General features: G+C 32.5%; 1 protein-coding gene across 1 annotated transcript in view; it reads left to right on the forward strand.

Moving 5' to 3' along the window:
* Positions 1–20,495, forward strand: part of LOC131841627 (dendritic arbor reduction protein 1) — a 70,758-nt gene extending 50,263 nt beyond the window's left edge. The window contains exons 3-8 of the mRNA XM_059189956.1: positions 16,595–17,041; positions 17,471–17,572; positions 18,772–18,931; positions 19,247–19,306; positions 19,532–19,770; positions 20,220–20,495. Of these exons, the coding sequence (XP_059045939.1) occupies positions 16,595–17,041; positions 17,471–17,572; positions 18,772–18,931; positions 19,247–19,306; positions 19,532–19,722 (960 nt within the window). The 3' untranslated portion in view covers positions 19,723–19,770; positions 20,220–20,495. The remainder of the gene's footprint in view (positions 1–16,594; positions 17,042–17,470; positions 17,573–18,771; positions 18,932–19,246; positions 19,307–19,531; positions 19,771–20,219) is intronic.
* The last annotated feature ends 2,918 nt before the right edge of the window (positions 20,496–23,413 follow it).

Below are 23,413 nucleotides of genomic sequence, written 5' to 3' on the forward strand. Positions count from 1 at the left end.
CATATAGGCTGTAAATTTCTCGGGTGTAACCGAGGGAACAGCTTGTGTTATATATTTTAGAAGAAATCAATTATAAAAATTACAAATACCTATAAGTATATTTGCCTGTTTTTTTTTTTTTGCTGCATTATAATATTTACTATTAACGATATATCTAGGTACCTACTTATATATATTTGATTTAGTATCAAAGCAATGTGTGTTCTCTCTGATATTAGGTAACACGTGTTTTTTGTTCTTATTAGAACTTTAAAGCTTGCGATGATTAAATGACGAAAAGATAGACATCGGTTTGCGTGACTCATCCTATTACGTCAAGCAGCCTTATTAATATTTATTTCAGTAGGCTTTACCCAACATTTGATGGGTATCTTGCTAATTTGAATTAATCCAATATAATTTGATAAAATTCATCCTGAAGAAAAAGAATATCTTTCGATTGCATTCTTGGTATTGGTAATTGGAAGTAATGATTATATTTATTACGTATCCAACATCTACAAATAAAACAACATTTACAAATTAACTGTATTTAATATTAATAGGTTACGTCGTTAATAATTGTGTATCTATTTTACCTTCGTCTGTATTCCGTATCTACTTATTAATACTGAAATATTATTATTAATAATAAAATAATAAATTCCAAAGTTAATAAGTTCAAGTATGTACTTTCTTTTTCATGGAAACCACACACAGGATTTTTAATAATAGATAAATTATGATAGTTGATATGTACCTATATCACTTGTAATTGATACTTGACAGCTGCAGAGTCCACGATAAAACTAGCGTACCAAGAAATTTTAAGATAAACACGTATCTGTACATATATATGTAAATATGTGTCGTTATATGTATGAGTACCTGCAGTACATACAATAATTATTTATTATTAATAATTATAATTCTTGTTAATATTAACTTAACTGAGGCTTTCATATAAGACTTTACAATTATTAAAAAGCAAATCTAGGTATCCGAAAAGCTTACAACCAAAGAAACAAAACAATTTTTTTATTGATGATCAAATTTATCAGTAATATTTCAACTATCAGCTAGATCCTTCCGAAACTCAGTCTTTCTCTCTCTCTTTTTATTTTGACAATTTTGTGAAAGCATTAATTTAAAAACTCAACGATAGGAAGTAATTTTTAAAATAGGTAAAGTTTAAAAAAGTTATCTAGAATTACATTAATTTATTGTGATTGTTAAATCTTTAATATTTAATTTGCATAATTCCTCGTCTCCGCAATTCTATATTATTTTTAATAAATATAAAAGTGCATATGCTTTAATTTATATTTCACATTTATCTAAAACTGTGTTATTAATAACATATTCCAGTATAGTTCCTAAATTTTAGTGTTTTAATGCTAAAATAACGAGTTTATGACTACGTTTCGTTCTCCATTTATGTGTCGCAAATAACTACCACTAATAACATCATACGACGATATAGTTGCGAGGCTATCATACGCTCGCTACCATTCCTATCCGTAGGCTCACAGTTGGTAACCCTGCTACCCCATACCGCTTTGCTAGTAGTCTACGCTGCCAATCGAAAGTGAACCAAAACTTGTAGCTTGTAGATGTAAATGTCTAATGTATATAATTTACCACCTCTCACCTCCACCACAAGTCCATTCAATTTGCGTTGGACAAGTTATGCGTTTTTTATTGCACTCGACTATAAAACTGTCCGTTCAATTATTATGAGGAATTATTTTAGATATTTATCTTTTCATGCAATACCCATTATAGTAAAAGGTTATATCAGGCGACTATGACTCCGCGTGATAATAAAAATGACACTCGTAAGAATATACAAATAAAATCATGTTTGCAATAGACCGTAGTCTTGGTTATTTATTGAAACTTTTCTATATTCCTATAATATATCATATATATATTATACATTATTATGATAGCACCTGAAACGGTATGCAAAGCGTACATATGTACTTACTTATAAACACTAGACTAAGCATTATTGTAATATTTTATTTACACTGCTTTTGTCTAATTTTGCACCGAATAAGTAGTTAGCTATTAACCAACGATAGCTATTTTAAAAGGAAATACATATAACAACTATCCTATCTACGAACTTGATTATAAGATTGGAACTTTTGAATCGGCTGGCGAAAAATTGGTTATCCCTACTGCAAATAATTTAAAATTACCCTTTATAATACCGATAAAGAAACAACCAAGCAAGTAGTATATATTGCTAATTTACTTATTATAGTAATTTGTAATAGATGTGATGAGCTATATACTACCTAAAACATCACACTTATATTTTATATATATAATCACAAATTTCAGCGTATTACTCTAACTATTGACAGCAATAGGTCCGAAATCCGAGATGTAGCCAGTGTGAGCGTGCTACAATCCATTACAGAACACCACGGCGTAACCAGTGCTGTGAGGGTGAAAGGGGGGCGCGAGGAAACGTGAATCCATTAGCTAATTAGCAACCTACCACCGACCCCCTTCTTTCCAGATTGTTACCACGTCGCGTCTTTCCTTACTAATTGATTATACTAATGTACGCTTGTTTTTAGAATATATAAGAAACCCAATATAATTTCCATCAGATTTTACATTATGTATTATACATTTTACCAGAAATGATTACCGAAATATATATGAATTAAACAAGTAAGTCAGTTAAATAATATCTTAATTAAACAAATATTATTTAACTGACTTACCTTGTAATTAGTACTAGACCAAATATATTTTACTTGTTGAGGATCAATAATCTTAAATTATTTACGAATCTTAATTAAATATGAGTAATATGATTACATAATAATTTAGTGGCCAACTTTCAACTGCTATTCTCAATAAAAAAAACTATTTGTTATTTATTTTAACATACTTCTGTCTCTATTAGCATATTAGAATACATCAATAGTCATATGTGTACATAAATCAATCATAATAATTGACACGTTTCTCTTTTTACTTATAAGGTAAAAGCTCGTAAAATCACACCCTTCCACAGTTGTAAAGTATTGTACCGCAACTCGACCGCCGCGCTATCAAATTAAATAGTGGAAGTAACCCCTGGACGGGAGCATCACGACTATCTAATGAGGTAATGGGGATCCGGCGAGTAGGGTCTGGATGCACGGCGCGCACGCGACCACGACCCTCGTGTTTGTAATAATTTCATTTATACAATAAAACGAAGTCAAATGTGTAAACGACGGCACGTGATAATTGTGACCCTTGGCGCCGGCTCTTAATAACACTATGGGAATGGATCATCCAACACGCTATATAACACGAACCTCAAGACATCCTATGACAATGTAATGTCTTCTTAAAAAATATAAATGTATTAATATCATTACTACAAATTATGTTATTTTAGAAATAATATTATAATCAGTACATAGTAGTATAAATAAAATTAAGTGACTTCTGCTGTCTGTTCGCTTAGGTCTTTTAAACTACGCAATATAATTTAATGCAGTTTTTAGCAATACATAGAATAATTTAAGAGGAAGGTTTACTGTAAGGTTTACAATACATATAGACCCGTGAGTAGTCGGGGCGTATAGCTAGTGAAATAATATATTACAAGCGGTAGGAATATTGCTTTACCTAATTGACGGAGTCAAATTTCATGCCGGGAAACAGTTTTAAAACAGGTTTTCGCTCGTCTGATCATTCTGAGTTAGAACCGTAAAATTACATTGTATTTAATATATAAAGAAAACAAAGTATCTTATAGTGAAAACAGAGATTACAGGCACGAGAAACTATCTATAAATATATACTAATCATTATCTATTTCACTTACTCATTTTTTCTTAATTATCTATGTTATCACTGATTACAAACCGTAATAATTTAATTTGACTAATAACTCCAGTAAAAGATATTATCTTTAACCGAACAAGAACACTGTTGTTTAATATCGACAATAGCAGATAGTCATGACAGTTAATTTATATAGCGATGAGTAACAAGCATTACCGAAAACTCAGCGGGTACAATAAACATTATGGGCGCATTCATTAATAGATGACCGCCGACAAACGGTGCCTTTGGCCCCCACACGCCTCCTCTTTACCCCATTACCCTCCGCTGCCCAGCCTTGCCATCCCCTATCTCCCCATTCGGCCAGGTGTAAAAATGCCCGGTCACGGAAAGACAGACATGCGATGCGGCTAATATGTTTTTATTATTAAAGCTACACATTTTTGGTCCGGCTGCCGCTGGGGGATGACCCATGAATATTTATGCGGTGATTTGTTTATAGCACTGTTACCCTGTTCATATAGGTGGACAGCTTGTGCTTTACTTTGTATGAGGACTCGTATGGATACATATGTCTCGCACGGATACAAGCAATAGATGCCGATATATCATTACTATCTGCTTTTAATTTAGTTAGTAGTTAATTTTTTCTAATTCATCAATTATAATACAGAGAAATGAGTGTACAATGAAAGTCTACTAAAAGTAACTAAATAATAGAAGAAATAGGTATATTTGACACTATAAAACTATTCTTTTGCCGACCAAGAGCATCAAATATTTTATGATTATGTGATTGTATGATTGTAATATATTATGCATCTTTACGATGTATTTTGAAAATATCAATTTAATAAACAGATCTATAATATTATAAAATGAAATTGTATGACACTGGTCTCATGTATAGAAGTTAAAAAACTTTTATTTACTTCCAGTTTGCAAACCAGTAAAGATTTTCGAATGAAATTTATAAAAAATATGTTAAGTAATCATAATAATAGATAACAAAAATAGAGCCAATTTGTTCCGTAACAAAGAATTGTAGTGTATAGGTCATGTTCACAAATATTGCTAAATTTACTATTTATAAAGATACCAAAAATAAATTTCTTAAAATGTAAAATAATGTCATCCTTTTTAAATTATACTTCTTATAAAAAATCTTATATACAAATTTTATATAATTTCTGCATTTTTAAAAATATATGCACAACTGTTAAATGGAAAACTACTGCTATTATATATAGATCCTATAGCAACTTGAACAACAATAAAATATCACGAAGCAGATGATTCAAACGGTTTCTCCATTAACCATGTATCAAATGGTAGGTACAGAAAAGTAGCCTTCTCATTCGCATATTTCATTATGTATACGTAACCATGGTAGAAAACATAATCCTTACTAATATTATAAACCCGAAAGATTCTAAGTATGTATGGATGTTTGTGATACTCTCACGAAAAAACTACTGATCGGATTTTTATGAAATTATACAGTAATAGAGTTTTAGTTCTAGTCCTATGCTAATGAGATACATAATAATAATAATAATCTCAGGACAATTCACACAGCGCCATCTAGACCCGAGTTAAGCTATCTAAAGCTTGTGTTACGGGTACTAGATAACTGATACAAGTACATAGATAATTTTTTTTTCGTAAATACATACATAAATTACATAGAAAACACCCAGACCGATACAAACAATCATACTCATGAATACAAATGTTTGTGCCGTGCGAGGAATCGAACCCGCGACCATCGGACGTAAAGCGGTGTGCTAGACCGCTAGACCACCGAGGTCGTCACGTCATACATACATACATGACATACATACACGTCATACATACATGATATATATATTATATGTATACAGAAAATACCCAGTCCAATGCAAATAATCATAGCTACTTATGAATAATAATGTTTTCACCGCAAGAGGAATCGAAAAATCGACCTTCGAAAATAAATCCGCTAGACCACTAGATAGATGGATGGAACCTTGGAATTCTGAAATATATCATGAATATTCCTACAAAAAATATAAATACGAAAATGCCTTTGTTTATTACTTTTCCACGGATTTAAAAAATATATAATTACTAGCAGTATCTCAGCACCTCGCTTGCTTTTTTTAGATTTAATCTAAAAACATCGGTTCACTCCTGTTCATGTCTAATGAACAGGTACTAAGCAGATAGACAGACAAACTTTCGAATTTATAATATTACTATGGAATGCAATTATATGGTCAATGTTAGACAATTGGTTTATAAACTAGTACAATTAATCATTATCCATATATGTAGGTACCTATTACATAGACTGCATTATAATTTCTATTGATTTACGTTATGTTGCGATTTCCTTGCAGTTTCTTTCCGTTCAAGTACGAATTAGCATGTTATAGCTAATCGATTCTGCTTTAAAAATGATATATGAATAGAGTGTTTATTATATTAACATATCAAACTGGTGTCGCGAAAGTATTTCGACGGCCTCGGTGGTCTAGTGGTTTAGCACACCGCTTTTCTCCCAATGTTCGCGGGTTCGATTCCTCGCACAGTACAAACGTTTGTATTCATGAGTATGATTATTTGTATCGCTCTGGGTATTTTCTATGTAGGTATCTTTCCTATAGTATGTATGTTTTTACAAAAAAAATATATATCTATAATATGTATTAGTATCAGTTGTCTAGTACTGATAACACAAGCTAAGCTTAACTGGGCTAGATGGCTGTGTGTGGATTGTCCTGGGTTATTATTATTATTAAATACAGTGATATTCTACCGACATAGACTTAGTAAAAAGTCTGCTACCTCTAGTTCAACTATTTAAGCCGCAAAGCAACTTGCTTTGTAAGATATATTTCGGTTGAAGATTAAAATTACAGGATAAAAAGCATGACATCATGGGCCTTATATGATAATATGATATTTGTGATGCTGTTCATATACATCTGTATATATGCGATTGCATAAAAAAATCAGTAATGTAGAAAGAAAGACTGAAGGCGTGCAATGAGAACTTTAGCGTCGTGCTGACACGGTCCTCCTAATGTGTCGAGTTATCTTTATGTTCCTATCAGGAAAGAACCGCTTCTTACTTTAACGAGCAGTTTGATTGCTAAACAGATAGTGTCATTATGTTATACCCATGAGTGAGTAAGTACATATTCCAATTGCAGAGTAGAACTAGCAAGCCTGTTTGTAGGGTCTAGTAAACTAATTATGTAATAATTAAATACATATATCTGCTTCTAAACAAATATGTTAAATATGAAAAATCTCAAACAAGATGAAAATTTTAAACGGTTAAATTGAGGAAACCTACGTAATATCTGTGATAAATATTACTTACCTGTACTCTGATCTCCTTTTGTTTTTAGACTTTTATTTAATCATACTATTGAACACAGTTAATTTTATATTAATTATATATATTTTTTATGTTAATAACAAAATATGTTGATATTTTTCAATGTTTAAGCAATCCATATATATGTATATTGATACTAAATTCACTACTATATAAAATAAACAAATTTGTGAACTCATATTTCGTAGGTGAACTAGCAAGTCACCCTCCCGGCCGAACTAACATTTACCAAAAATTATGGGAAAAGCAAACATTACTCGAATTACGGTCTTTTTATTCCTCAATTTATATCGCCGCCGTGGGATTGAATGCGAGTACTATTATTACAATAATATAATGTTTTTATAATGACTCATTCATTTACAAAAGTTGACCTTTTAAGCTATAAATATGAAGGTTTTTATTATACGAAAGAGTTTGGAATGTAATGAATAAGATTTTAAACTTTAGTACTTTTAATTCACAATTAAAAGTAAAAAAAAGTGTGATTTAATATTAAACATTACATTAATCTCTAATACAGAATACAAATTTAATTAACCAATCCTTTTTACTTTTAAATAAGATAATACAGGCTTCTATCCTACATATAAATACTACAATAGAAAAATAATAAAAACACATATTTCAATAAAAAAAACTAAGACATAACCATATTGAGTTGAGAAAGATTTATTTGCAGCCAAAAAGTTCTCTTTCATAATATAAAATATTCTATTTTCCGTTGATGTTCTGATCTCGAAGTTCAATATTGTCTTATCTTCGAATTACTGGCTACCTAATGTTTACTTTTTATACAACAAAAAACTTATTAGTGTATGAATGTTAAAAACTAAATTTGATGCAATTTAGGAAGTTATATTTCGGATAGGTTTGGATTAAAACGTTTCATTTGATTGTGACTATGCTGTTAGTGTATTTAAAAATATGATATAATAATAATAATCTTTGTCAAATAATTCTTACTATCCAATTCGAAGCCCTTAACATTTGATTTCAACGAGCTCAATTCATTTACAAATGACTTATGTAAAACAACGAATACAAATCAATTCCATTCTTGGTAAGGAAATGATTTCCCTCGTACTGAATCAATTTAATAATCACGGAAATCGACATAAAAAGTAATCGTTTAAAGTCTATTTCACATTAAATTGTATTTGCGAGCACGTACAACCCCCAACTCCCACTACGTACGATGGGCGGGTTTGCCTTATCGATCTAAGTCCCGCCCGCCCTCCGCCGCCCTACGCCGCCCTACGAACTCTGCCGGCTCGCCGACACGGGGCCAATGTATGTCGACTGTCTATAAAATGTTATTACTATTAGTTATTGTCCTCATAAGTTTTAGGGGTACCCGATGATGAAAAACGTTACTTAGGTACACTAATAAAGTATGTCTGGCCGTGTCATCAATGTTTTAGTGTCTCCACCTCGTTGGCGAAGTAATGCCTGAGGTATTTCTAATATTCTATACTTTTATTACATTATGATACATTTTTACAATCGATGACATATATATAAATCACTAGCTGCGCCCGCAACATCGTCCGCATGGTTATCAAAAACACTATCGCGATTATCTTTGGAAGCCCTCAAATATTAACAATTTTCCCCGTTTTTGCAACATTTTTCACTGATCCTTCGCTCCTATTGGTCATAGAGTAATGTTATATATCTTAAAGCCTTCCTCGACAAATATTTTTCCCATTCGAACCAGTAGTTCCTAAGATTAGTGCGTTCAAACAAACTCTTCAGCTTTATAATATTCGAATATATTTAGGCAATGGACGGATAATATAAGCATATAAGTATGTATCTAGTTACAGTTAGTAATCTTGTCAATCTGTATCCATTAAAGTAGATGCTTACTAACACCTATCAGTGTTATTTGTATTTTGTACCACAAACATATTAAATAAACTATTTTCTGTATTAACCTACTTTTAAATGATATTACTAGCGCCCAATACTTCACATATCGGATACGCAGTAGACATTGGATCGTAAATTGACAATTGTAATAAAATTTCAATGTGAATTATGCCGATTACCACCACCGATCTTTACTTTAGTCACATAGAAATTGAACTTTACTACTTTACATTAAGTCACAAATGTTAAATGCATTAAAATGTCGTGTGTATTGAAGAATGAGTGGTGGGCGTACAGTTGAATTATGGAAATAGAGCGTCGGCACGAGCTAACACGCTGTTCAAACAATGCCATAACGGGATGGAATGGTAATTTTAATTCTTTTCATATGAGAACATATTATTGAAAAGGTCGCGACTAGTGGGGGTTGTTAAGGCGACGACAATCCATACATCTACATGTCGAAAGGGTTTTTTAAATTTATGTCGAACTCTTTCTTGTACTTATAGAACACCATGTCCTAAATAAAATGAATCCTCGATAGATAGAAAAAAAATGATAAACGACGGAAAAAGTTAAATGGACTGTGTGAAAGATATAGTATAATAACCCCGGATAATTCACACAGCGCCATCTGTGTAGTGCTAAGCTAAGCAGAGCTTGTGTTTTGGATAAGTAAGACAAGTAATGGAAATGCTTACATACTTTTTTTTAATACTTACTTACGATCATACTCATAAACACAAAATCTTTGCGCCATGCAAGGAATTCAACCTGCGACCATCATATAAAAGATATAAATAAAAGAATAATACTACCAAATAATATCAATGGAGCAGGATCACTCTTATACCAGTGGAAAAGGACGTCCTACTGCGCTGACCCCGAATAATACAATATAAGCAAGGCAATGATGACGATGACATTCTATATGTAGAGACAGGAAGGCATCCTGCCTTTACATATAGAAAGAATTGCTGTTACTAATAAGGTTGCTTTATTAGTGTCATATTTAATTGTAAATTTCTTTTATTGTACAAATAAATACAAAATAAGTTATATTAAACGATGCTATATATCTATAAACAATCTGATGCCCAACTGGGAAAGTAACAACTGTTATCAATAGATATAAATACTACTTAATGTATTTGTGCTGATCCTCGGGCTATGGTAATGTATTCATATGAACATTAACTATCATAGTGCAATTCAACCTGGAAAAATTCAAATTATACGTATACACGATCTGATATACAGAATACATAGCGTTAAAAATTTTTTTGATACAATATTATTTGAAAAATATTATATTTGCTGAGGATAACTTCTCCTTAACAGCTAATTAGCACACAGTCCCTGGGGTCGAAGCGACTCTGAATACGTACACGCCATATAGTGACCCCTTTTGGCCTTTTACATCAATTTCCTCAGTTTCCGCTTCTAAATTCATTTAAATAACAGATAAATTATTATGACATTATTTTTTTTATTTTCATTTAAATAACAATCAAATTATTATTATCTTCGATAGTATTCTTTCAGGGAAAAACCTCGTTGAAATCAATAGAAATGTAGCTAAGACTCTAATTATAGCACAGTGGTACGTGCTAACATCTAAACTATTAACCTATTTGAGTGAATGTAGGTCGACAACAAGGGTTACAGTAAATGCACAAACATAATGGCCAATGATGACCGAACTAGAGATGTGAAAATATAATCGTTTATCAAACAAAATCGATAATTATTCTAAAAAATCGTGATTGTTTTGGCGATACGAAAAAATGGGTTATTCAATAATCGTATTTTTTCTACTGACGATTTTTGTTGTGTTATTATAATAATCCAAGTATTCTAAAACAATACCAAGTGATGCCCTGAAGAAATGGAGTTAGAGGTCCAATCAATTGGGTTGTGGGAAAATTATCGAAAATTAATTTAATAAAATATAAATATATATTTAATCGATTAAATTTCTAACTAAAATAATCGATTGTTTAAACAGAATACTACATCCCTAGACTAAAGTGACGGTCTGAACGTCATAAGCAAGCGGCGCGGCGCGGCGCGGTGCGGCGCCGTAACGGCGTCGTCATTGGCCGGCGTCGCACCGCTTTTCAGTGTACGGTGCTATATGCGTCATGCTCATTATCTACAAAACCGCCAATCAGAACACGCTCAATCTTTTTTCTGTGTTAGTTACCTAAACTATTTAGATAAATTTATGTTCTAGGTACATTACTAAATAACATCTTTATCATGAATGGCATAATGCACGTTATATAACATGACTACCATACTTTGTTAAAATAAATTAAAGAGAAAGAACGAAAGATAGAAAATTTTACATTTGCTGGTTGTCCTCACACATCCCGGCATAATGAGCAGAGAGAAAGCAGGCATAAAAAATAGTAAATTGGATTGCACTGTTACTTAGAAACACCTTAGAAACAAAGCTTACCGTATGACGTTCCCGATAAAGTCACGTTATGTAAACGATATTATGACGCCCACGTCAAAGACATTATTTACGTACGTTGATACGTTACCTTATTAAATGATATCTTTGTCGTGGGTAATAAAAGATTAACCAAAAACATTAGGTAATTAGCAATAAAAAAGAAGAGAGAGTTCTAACTAGCAGTATGCGAGATAAAGAAGTTAAGATCTGTAAAAGCGACAATAAGAGAAACTGTGATCATTTATATTTAATAAACACATTTCATGTTTCATTAGAATAAATGTTTCTTTTTAAATAAGCTTACCAAATATACATCTTTATCAATAAAAAAAATTGTAGTTACCACCTATCATTGAAAGAATTAGTCCCTTTAAACACTCGCCGACTGACGCTAAAATTAACAATGCTACGATGTGTCTTCTGAAAGTTTACAGTAAATCATACATACGCTTTAATGCATCTCATTTGTGATATACACTCAATTTAAGTCTACTAGATGCTGAGCACAAGTCACAAACAAATCTAATAATAACAAATGGATTATTACCGTACTCGTGAGAAAGATCTCGTTGCTGTCTCGGTCTATAGTTTCCCACCTGTTTGGGCCCTCAGATCTATAGGGTTTATTGGGTACGATTCAGTTGACAAGTGAAAATGACGCAACAATTTCACACTGCGAACATGTAAATAATCACTGATAATAGATACTTAAAATAATATATATTATAGTATTTATTTACGTAATATCAATTATAAATCAATAAAAATTACTAACGCTTATAGTTTCAAAATAGCAAAGCATTGTAAACAAGACAAGTGTCTACTTAAATAACTAAACCACTCACTAATCAAAATAAATAATATTCAATCTAGTAAGTCGTAATAATATTAGATTTTATCTAGTGCAAGTGCTTTCTTCATCAGAACCTGAACACAGCAGAACCTGTGCAGGTTTTTTAATTTCACAATAGCTGTCTGTTAGGTTGGAAGTATAATCCGACGGATTTAGCTGCCTTCGTAAATGAACCATAGTGAAGCGAGTAAAGCACCGAGCAAGTTGCCCGAGTCAAAGACTATAATTATATCTGTCTGAAATACGCAGAACTGCTCCTCAGAAATTCGGTATCGAACTGTACAATTTTATCTACCAATGTGAGGACTGCGGTCTGGTACTATAACTTTTTTTTAGAAATAAAATTATTCTTTCTATGATAATTGTTTACATGTACATTTTAAATTTAATTTCGCAAATTGTCAGGATTGTTCCATAGTCTTCTTACATATTTTACTCGTATCACAAAGGTAACATCGCAGGATTTGATTTGATCGTAAACAGATCAGGCACGTCACTTCATACCTTGACAACTATTAATCATAATCTTGGTCAAGAACCCATGCTGTTGCTGCTATTGTCTTAAGACCATGCCATAATACTTTTCTAATTATAGGTTTTATGTTTAGACTTTGTTACTTTGTAGGTTTATTATTTAGACATACACTACATCAATAATATACACTATATAAATAATATGCACTGTTGTGCATGTTAATATCATTATTAATACAACATATATTACGTACATACATATACATATATACTGTACGTAATATAATATAAAAACATAAATACATACAAGTATGTATACGAGTATTTCTAGATTTATGTAGCTTTGCATTTATGTACCTACAATTCCTAGTGAACTCCTTTGTAAGATTTAATATTTAATTGTATTTTTATTCTTTTTATATTCTATTATAATGTATATATATATTGTATCGTTGTACAATCTCATTATTTTATGTTTTCTATGTATTCCATATTAAACCCTCATTTATTTAGTGTCATTAACATTAAGAAGACCTACTGACTTCCATACGTGAGGCACAACACGGCACCCGGCACGGTCCACATACATCTACAGCAATATAATCTGTGACGCTGTTGCTTAAGCTCGTCTAGCCACAGTGGAGGAGCCGCTGCGCAATCGTTCGATCCGCAAAGGTCATGGAAGGAATTCGCGCGGTCCAGCGCTCTTGCGACATCAAATATACTGTTCCAAAGAGGTTTCACTTGGTGTTCAGTGCTCGGTGCACGGAGGGTTAAATGGTATCAGTTCATATAATGAGAAGGATTTAATAGCGCAAATGCGTCGTTGTCGCAATGACGCCGATTTTTTTATGAATTTTTATATGTTAATATTATAAAGGTACGAGAATATTATCTTATAGGTAACGGTTGTTGTTGTCATTAATACTTCGTCTGCGTAAAATTTGTACTTCGATCGAATCTTGGAAAAAAAATAGTAGATAGAAGATAATAATATTTTCTCTATACTTGGAGTCTGCACAGCATGTATATTATTTCATTCTTTCCAAAATTCTTATAGTTTAATATACTAAAATGATGAATTTTATATACCCATTTCCGATACAGATTACCATTTTCCTCCTTAAATTTTTCGAGACAAAAAGTTGCCTTAGCCAAGGTCCGACCCGTCTCTATACCGTAATTAATCAAATATAGTGCAATGATTTAAGCATAAAAAACAACAGTCATGCAAACAAACAAAATTACTTTCGCATTAATATTAACATAGATTATTGAGATTTACAAAATATTTCAACGCATTATTAAGTCCGAATATGGATTCCGCGAAAACTTTCACATGAAGTTATATGGGCGTATTTGCAATTTGTGTCAATTAGCTGGTCACCTTTTATAATCTTTCATGTAAAAGTAAGTACCTACAAAATAAGTACATTTCATTAGTGCATGGATGGGTCATGCGATAAAGACTGCCTTTTACAGAAAAGTAAGCAATAGGTAAATCAAACAGAGATAAAACAATGAACTCACTGCTTATCAATATTCTTATTTACATATTTTATCTTATCAGAAAAGGAAATAATCGGAAAACATTAAAGGAATTCGAATATTTACACAAAAACTTTTAGTGCTTAACGGTTACTGCAGTTAGAAACTTTTTTAAGTTCCTAATATAGGTTTATACATAAAACCAAAGCAGTTTTGTTGCATAGTGCATGTAGGTACTTATTACATCTAGACGTTGTGATTAGTCTTTAAAAATCTTGAAATTATTAAATAAGATTCACGAGTTTCTCTGTACAGGTGCACCGCATAAGAACCTTCATCAATAATTTAGTTCAAACGTTTATATCAACAAATGTAAGTTTAATACAATCTATATAATAATAAACATAACCCAGTAACATAATAAATCTTATAATTTATAAACTATTGTTTTCAATACATACATAATATACATGAAAATGTCCAGACCACTACAAACATAACCATGAATGCACTTTACAAAGAATCGAACCGTAGGAAAGACGGTCTCCGTGACTGGTTAAGGAGTCCTACACCAGTCATGGAGACCGTCATTATCGTCATACAATTCAATCAAAATAAATTCTAAGATTGTCACAGTCATCATTATAACATTTGACCCCGTATAAACTAGTTTCGAAGCTCATGACAATAATAATAAATGGGTAGGTAGTTTATAAAGCGTGCGTTAAGAAAGCCCTCGGCTCGTCACCTGCGCGAGGCAGCGTCGAGACGCGAGACGCGCAACGCGTGGGCTTCACCTATTGTATGCTAATACTCTCGACCGAGCACCACTGCGCTCCTCCACAATGCACACAGAAATTATTGGAAATCACACAGTATCAACGTTCAAATCTTGACTGTTCTGACTAATGGTATCACTTGTCATTTTAATACTCCAGAATACAATAATAATAAACCGGGACTATTCACATAGTCCCAAGTTAAACAAAGCCTGCGTTATGTGAACTGGACAACTCATAGCAATATTTAAATACATTCTGTAAATCCATACACCTGAAATAAATAATAATAGTAATATATATCGTAGGAAACAAACCCACGCCCATCAGAAGTAAGTCGGTGTGCTAAACCACTGCACCGCCGAGGGCCTTTAAATAATGCAATACTTACTGATCTACACCTATTATTCTAAAAGATATCTTTTTATTGCAACTTTAACACTTTAACAGATTTTTATTATATCTGTCTATATACTATATAGTGGACTACCCTGAAGCTAAATTACTGAAACATCTTTGAAGGTCTTTACTTTTACTATAGATTAAGTTGCTGTCTTGATATAGAATATAATTATTGTTAAATTATTTGTATACTTAGGCAATTTCTTTTCGAGTAACTTCATTAATAACTCGTTCTATCTATATTGCATATTAGCATAACATGAAAGATAAGAAACTGTATAACCAAATAATATATTATAAATTACATACTACTCGTACCATACTGCTTTGAATATGATTTTAGACATCACTAAATTCGTAAGCTTTATTCTAAAGCCATGAATTGCATTGTCACTTAAGATCCGTGGCCTCTTGAGATTGGCTTTTGTGATCAAAGGATTAACATAATAAATTTCTCGAGGAATTCCTTCGTCCTGTAGGTATGAACTGATTTATTATTGTATATAAGATATATACTAACTTATATTGTATCATTATTTTATTGAAACTACTGTATACTATATGATATAGATACTTTTTAATCCAAAGACACAAATACCATTTCTTTTAAAAGAATACATAAAGTGTATAGTGAAACGTACTCGTAATAAATGATACGTATTAGCAGACTACTTATTTTTCGTGTCGGAAAGTTTTAGTATATAATTTTTGCAATAAATAAAACACTAAATGAGCATGGAACTAGCTCATTAACCCAAAATTGTAATAAATCTCTATGTTGCTGCAAAATATTTCATATGTAGTGTACTACAAAATATATTTGCAGTAGTGGAATAATAGAAAGGAATTTTTAATAATGATAATTAGTAATCAAGTTAACCTTCACGCAGTTCCCCCTGGAAACCATCGTGGATTCCTGGTAAAATGTCACAATGGGCCTGTAACTGACCTGACCTCTTGTTCGTCTTATCATCCTTCACTGGTGCCGCGTCTATTATTAGTGCAGACGGAAACATTATACCATTATCATCCATTGATAAAATTATAGATATCCAGGTGGTATACTAGCAAAATTGTTCTTGTTTCAGACATCTGAGCTAGAGTCGCTGCTGTGCAAGCAGGAGGGCGCCTCGCTAGCGCCCGCCCACATGGACCTGTTCGACGGCGGCACCACGTCCCGCGAGGATGCGTTCCTCCGTCCTGCGCCTGCCCTCTGGGAGGATATCGCTTCATCAATTAGGAATATCGATCCTGAAAATGCAAACATGCTGGCTTCCCTCGGGACCACTCACGTTAAACTCGAAGCAGATGATCCACTGCTCGAAGAATGCGCTACACCGCTACTTAGTCCTTTGGAGATCAAGACGGAAAGACTGTGCGCACCGCCAACGTATGCGCATCCTCAACCCCCCCTGCATCAACCGCCACAGCAACCGGCGCCGCCGTTCGCCAAATATGGACCCAATAGACTTGTCTATATGTCTCCTTTGACACCACCCGGCTCGGACCAAGGCAGTCCAGGAAATTCCATGCAGGTATGGGTAATTTTATTTTGTGATACTATTATAAGAGGTTAACTCAAATGTGATCTGGAGTAGTGTCACAAAATACCTGAGCATATAATTTAAACATCATTTATTCCATAATAGAAGCGAATGCGAATTCTTACGAATCGATGGTACCATCTTCTGCTCAGCGATTATTTTAATTTACAATATGCATCTTGTTTACTTTTTAGCGATGTCACGACATTAACATAAAAGGACATCGAAATAAATACGATTTATGATTCAAATGGTAAGTGGGATGGTCGGCAATATGTAAGTTGTCCTGCATAAATGTAAAATGGATCAGTTTGCAGTTGTAAAATGTGTGTGGTAAAAATTTTTGATATTTAAATCACAGATTTATTGACAGAATTGTAAATAAATTAGAAGAAACAAAATACGAACTATTATTTGCAGGGTGGCCCGCGTCGAACCCCGCCGCCGCCGTACCACCCGCCACCGTTGCTCAGACCTCCCCATGTATCACATCCTGGGCCACATCCTCACCATCATACACAGGTGGGTATAAAAACTACTTTTAAAAGGATTTTTAAAGTCGTGTCAAAATGTTAGGGAAGAACTATATATTATTGTATTCTTCAATTCAATGTTCCATAAGTATTTTTATCAAATGACATACCAAAATCGTTTCACAGTTCAGGCATTTCAAAAACGACGATCTAGCTCAGTGTTTGCATTTTTGAGGCACCTACAACTCAGAAAACTAACCTGGCCATAGAACACGGCCATACGGACATGACTATGAATCATAAAAATACAGTCTGAATTTTAATTATTCATGTTAGCCTAGTTTGAACTCCTCATATTATTGATGTATTGTGTGTAACCGATTGACGAACTGACAATTATTCTTAGTATTTATGTAAGTAGGTCAATAAAAATTCGGCAGAAATTGTATTGCCTTGACTTTTTGTAATAGGAACGTAAGTTTCTTTGTTAGACGCTTTATTAGACTTATTTTTAAGATACCTACTGTCTTTCACAAGTGATACCTACTAGTATACTGGTACTTGACAACTTGAAAGTTTTGGTTGACTGCTACGAGCTTCATATATAATAGCTCCTCTTCTCGACATTTTAATTAACACTACAAAATGGCATGTAATTATTTTCACACCTACTGAAATCAGTTTTTCTATGATCTATACAGTTCAACACAATTTTATCCTGACCAACCTTCATCGACGCTATTCTTTTACGAAATATTTTACAAGACATTAACAGGAACAGTTTGTATCGAAAAAAGAAAAAAATTATACACTTTGCTGGACATCTTTTTCCATTGAACTAATCAAAAATTTAATTCTTGTGCTTTAAAGTGTTTTTAATAAGTATATCTATAATAGGTAACTAGTTAAATTGCTCTAGAACAATTTAGTTATCGTTTTAGGAATTTGTGAATTTTGCGCTTAACAAAATATTTTTTTAATACTCGTAATATTATAAACGCGGAAGTATGGATGGATAGATGGATGAATAAATGAATGTTTGTTACTCTTTTACGCAAAAATTACTGACACGGATTGTAATGAAACTTGACAATAATATAGCCTAATATAGCTCACTTCAGAACAACACATAGACTGTAATTTAAAGATATAATTGAAATTGGAGGAAATATGATAATAAGGATTAAGTGCGATGCAGACAAAGTTGCTAGGATCGCCTAGTAGATATATATCTGTTTTTTCATGCAGCCAATGGCGCAATCGATGCAAATGCACCAGCCGGCACCCGCGCCGCCACCGCCGCATCCGCTGTCGCACGCGCGACTTGGCTCGCCGCCTCAAGTCAAGTACAACCGGAGGAACAACCCAGAGCTGGAGAAACGAAGAGTTCACCACTGCGATTTTATCGGCAAGTGTTGTTTTATTTGAATTTCCATATCTAGATGTTATAAATAAATATCGGTGATTGTATCAGATACAATTTAAAGCAATTATATCTGAGAGCACTGTCTAAGGTCGGACAATTTCTCTTATATTCATAATAAATAAAAGACATTACTTATATATAGCAATTTAACAGCCAAGAACAGTGGTTCAATCTATATAAATGTAGATAATACATACACCACGAGTGCGAGTAATAGATTTATATACATTGACTAAAAACAGTAGCTGCACTTCCTAAAACTTATATATAATCAATAAATTCATGTTTTTACTTCAGGTTGCACAAAGGTGTACACGAAAAGTTCGCATCTAAAGGCGCATCAGAGAATACACACAGGTAAATATAATTGCTGAACATTTTTCAATTCATTATTCTAACTAAATTTGTAATGTTTTAGAAGCCAAAGCGAAATTTTATGAAGCATTGCGATTTCTGTTCTTATAAGTACCTAATATAATATACTTTATTAATGTAATCACTTAGGAAATATAATAATTGAAATTTCTTTTGTTTTTGTTCACACCGAAACTAAATAGGGAACTAATATTTGAATGTCCACAGGAGAGAAACCATATACTTGCCAATGGCCGGAATGTGAATGGAGATTCGCGCGCTCTGACGAGTTGACTCGCCACTACCGCAAGCATACGGGTGCTAAGCCATTCAAGTGTGCTGTATGCGAGCGATCGTTCGCGAGGTCCGACCACCTCGCGCTGCACATGAAGCGGCACCTGCCGAAGACGACCAAATGACACGCGAGGAGGGGCGGTGACCAGCCGCCCGCCTCGCACACCACTCAGGTAATACGCTTTTTACATAAATATGTAGGTGCCACAACAGAAAAAGGACTTTGTTAATACTCATAACATCGCGCAAACTGTCATGACGCACTCGTCATCCTACTGCGGCTGCGCGCCGTGCAATATTCTGCATCTGTGGCGCAATACTTTTGAGCGGGAAAAAAACTAACAACTAAATGGCTTCTGCAGACATTCTTATAACCTATTGTATTTCTGATTGCTAATTATTTTATACTCTTCTACATAACTATATTATATGTGTGCAACTTACTTTTACTTGAATATACTACTTTTATACGACAAAACCTGCATATTAATACAGCCCCTATTATCATACGCTAACAGACTTATATTTTTTTTTAATGAAATGTATTTTATCATTACGATAAGTCTAAGGTACATATATACAAAACTAGTCAAAGTAAATTTATGTGATATTTAATTTTCAGGAAGAATGCAGTGAGAGCATGTTCTTGGAGTGCGAGCTGGACTCAAATCTGATGGACACGTTGTACAGCGTGCTGTGACCGGCACGACCACGTGACGGACTACGGAACACAAGACGCGCCGAGGGGCGCGCTTGCGCACCCACAAACCTATTTATTATACTTACATTTGTAAAGGTTGCTTCCCTTCACAACAAATCTCTTATTATAATTACACAGATTTTATTTAAATATATTAAAGTGACATGATTACTAGCTAAGTGTGTGTACGATATAAAGTCTCGCACGATGTGCTACTGATTAGAATAGACAACATGAAGCAGTCGATGCACTGACAACAATGTTTACTGGATTACGTAACTATATAGTCACCGTAATCAACTAAAATTGATATTGATCTTCTTTATTGTTACATTCTATATGGATCAAATAAATAAAAAATAACGTCGTTATCGTAAACTATTAGAGGGGGTATTTTAACTTTTTACATATAGACATCATAGCCTTTTTATTCTATAGCCGTATTCTCTAACAGTTGGAAATGATATTGGCTAAGACGCAGAATATCTATTGTGTTCTATAAATAGAAACAGGGATTTTTAGTTAATCTCTCTAATTTATTTATTCGGTGTATTGTGCCTAATGCCTAAGAGACATCCATTATGACATCCACGGATGAGATGGAGAGGTGGCACATATATTCATGCTCCATCACCACTGGTTGGATACTTGGTCCATAACGACTGTTAAATTTTAAAGAAAAAAGCAAATTACAGTCCAAAATATATTTGTTAATTACTTGTAAATATTATTTGTACTCAATACATTGCAGTTAGTTATAAGTATCTTTATACCTACTCTTTTCTCAAAATGTAATTTAGTTCATATTGTTGAGAGAAACGTGGTGAACGTTTAATCAGTAATTTACCATACATTATATAAATTTTTGTATAGTTGTTACAAAGTCACAACAATAATTAAAAATATCAGCATTACCAAGGAAATCGCTTTACACTTTTGCTCAACTTATGATACGTGCAATGTTTGCTAAAACCCGTTTCAAAATTCCAGTACGCAAGGATCCTTAGAATATTTATATATATACCTATCAGATTTTATACGAATAAGAATCGTTATGAAATCTAATAAAACTATACTAAAAATTATTCCGACGTAACTTATGAGGTGAGAGTATTCAGTACTAAACTCCGGTCCCAATCTCGGAGCTTCTAGATCTCCTCCTCTTAATTATACTTCCAAACAGTCCTGGTGAAGCCGTATATCAAACTAGCATATTAATTACTTTTTAATATAAATCACAATTGTACGTTCCATAACTTGGGCTTTTTTTATTTTATAAATGTCTAGAATAAATATTTCTTGATCAATAACGTCGAATATATAATCAGATACGGTTGTACATTAAAAAAATTACTAATATTAAGCGAAGCGAGGTAAATTGCGACATTTTTGCTGTCAATACAAAACATTTGGATACATCCTATATTGAGACATGTTTACCCAACAGAAAACAATAGGTTAGAATTTTCACACTGTGAAGAATTGGATACAGATTCTAATTGATAATATATAATAATAGTAGTTTTATGTTTCACTGTGGTTTATGTTTACTTTATTTTAATAAAATATATGCTTAATACTGTAATGTCATATCATTAAAAAAAAAAGAGAAAATATGCAAATCAGTCTTTCTAAAATTTATATTTTTAAAATTAAGAATATTATAAGGAAACTGCTGTGTTTTCCGGTTGAATTAGAGTAAAGTTTTTATAAATTATAAGTACTCTAACTATAAACAAGATTTCAATTAAATCGGTTTAAAAGCGGCGTATAAATATGCCACTTTTAAACATATTAAACTAACACATACCAAAAGCTTATAATTAAAATTTATTATCTCGTAAGACATCATACCCACGCAGGTAGTAGGTATTTCACGTTACATACTGCCTGTACCTCTTATTATTTTTTAGTCAAGAAACATCTGTATTCATCTCTTTGATATTGGGTAGGCGTTCACTGAACAATTGAACTGTATGAATTGTATGTAGTTGAAATTACTAATTATATTTACAAATTGGATTTGTAAAAGAAACAGTGTATGCATTCTTGTACTGGATGTATACCAATAAAAAAAATTGCTCACCACAATAGCAATTGATGTCGGCACTTAAGCCTCGTTACATAAGCTCTAAGTATTCATTAGATATGATTAGTTAATTTATAGTAAGTTATTTAATAAGAGAGCAAGGAATATCCAAGATATTATAGAGTTATCTTCATAATATAAATATAAAATTAGTCGTAGTTAGTAGCTTAATCGTACAGGAGCGTTTTCGAATTATACGACCTGCGTTGGTTTTGTTCAGAATAAAACATACGCACAATGTACTTAGTGCTTATATTCTACATACTGGCTTACTTAAATTGCGTAATTATGAGGCATTTTCAATATAATCTATTTATTCAAACATCACAGGTCATTAAATTCGAATTCGCGGAATTTACACTTTCTAGTCTCATTTTATTACAGATTTTATTATTCCGAAATAACGCGTCACTAACAAGCTTTTGCCTATTATTATACATATTTTATACAGGCTTTCTTTTCAACTAATATGTAATTGAATACAATACTGTAGTAAATGTATATTGTAGTAATACATTAATTCTTATGAAATCTTTAGACAAGTTTAGTAAATGAAAAAAAAATATTCAGCCTTATTGCCTCCGTCCAGAGAATTTTCATAATTAATATGAAATAAATTCGAATTTACCCAGTTTACTATCAATTCGATGGGGACGTATATTTTTATCTTTTAAGCAATTGCCATAGTGTATAGTCATTAGTGTTTGTGCCCTCTGAAATGTATCCATGTGTAAATACCTAATGCTGCCTTATAATGTTTATCATATTCTAAATGCCAATTATGCCTTTGATATCGAATAATTATATCAAGTATAATTTCTTGTTAGAATTTAACTAGCTGGTTAACAAATTATAAATTTTCTATGGACTACGTTTCTGAAAATATTACTTGAAAATTCACCGAAGATGCCTACAATTAAAACTCTATTTAAGACCAGAATATTCATACATTACATTGTCCACAAAAGCCATAAATATCAAACAATATTGAAATGCTGTTTAAATAAAAAAAACTATAACATTATGA

Source organism: Achroia grisella, unplaced genomic scaffold, assembly GCF_030625045.1.
Source record: "Achroia grisella isolate CSIRO2021 unplaced genomic scaffold, CSIRO_AGI_Agris_v1 utg1064, whole genome shotgun sequence".
Taxonomy (NCBI): domain Eukaryota; kingdom Metazoa; phylum Arthropoda; class Insecta; order Lepidoptera; family Pyralidae; genus Achroia; species Achroia grisella.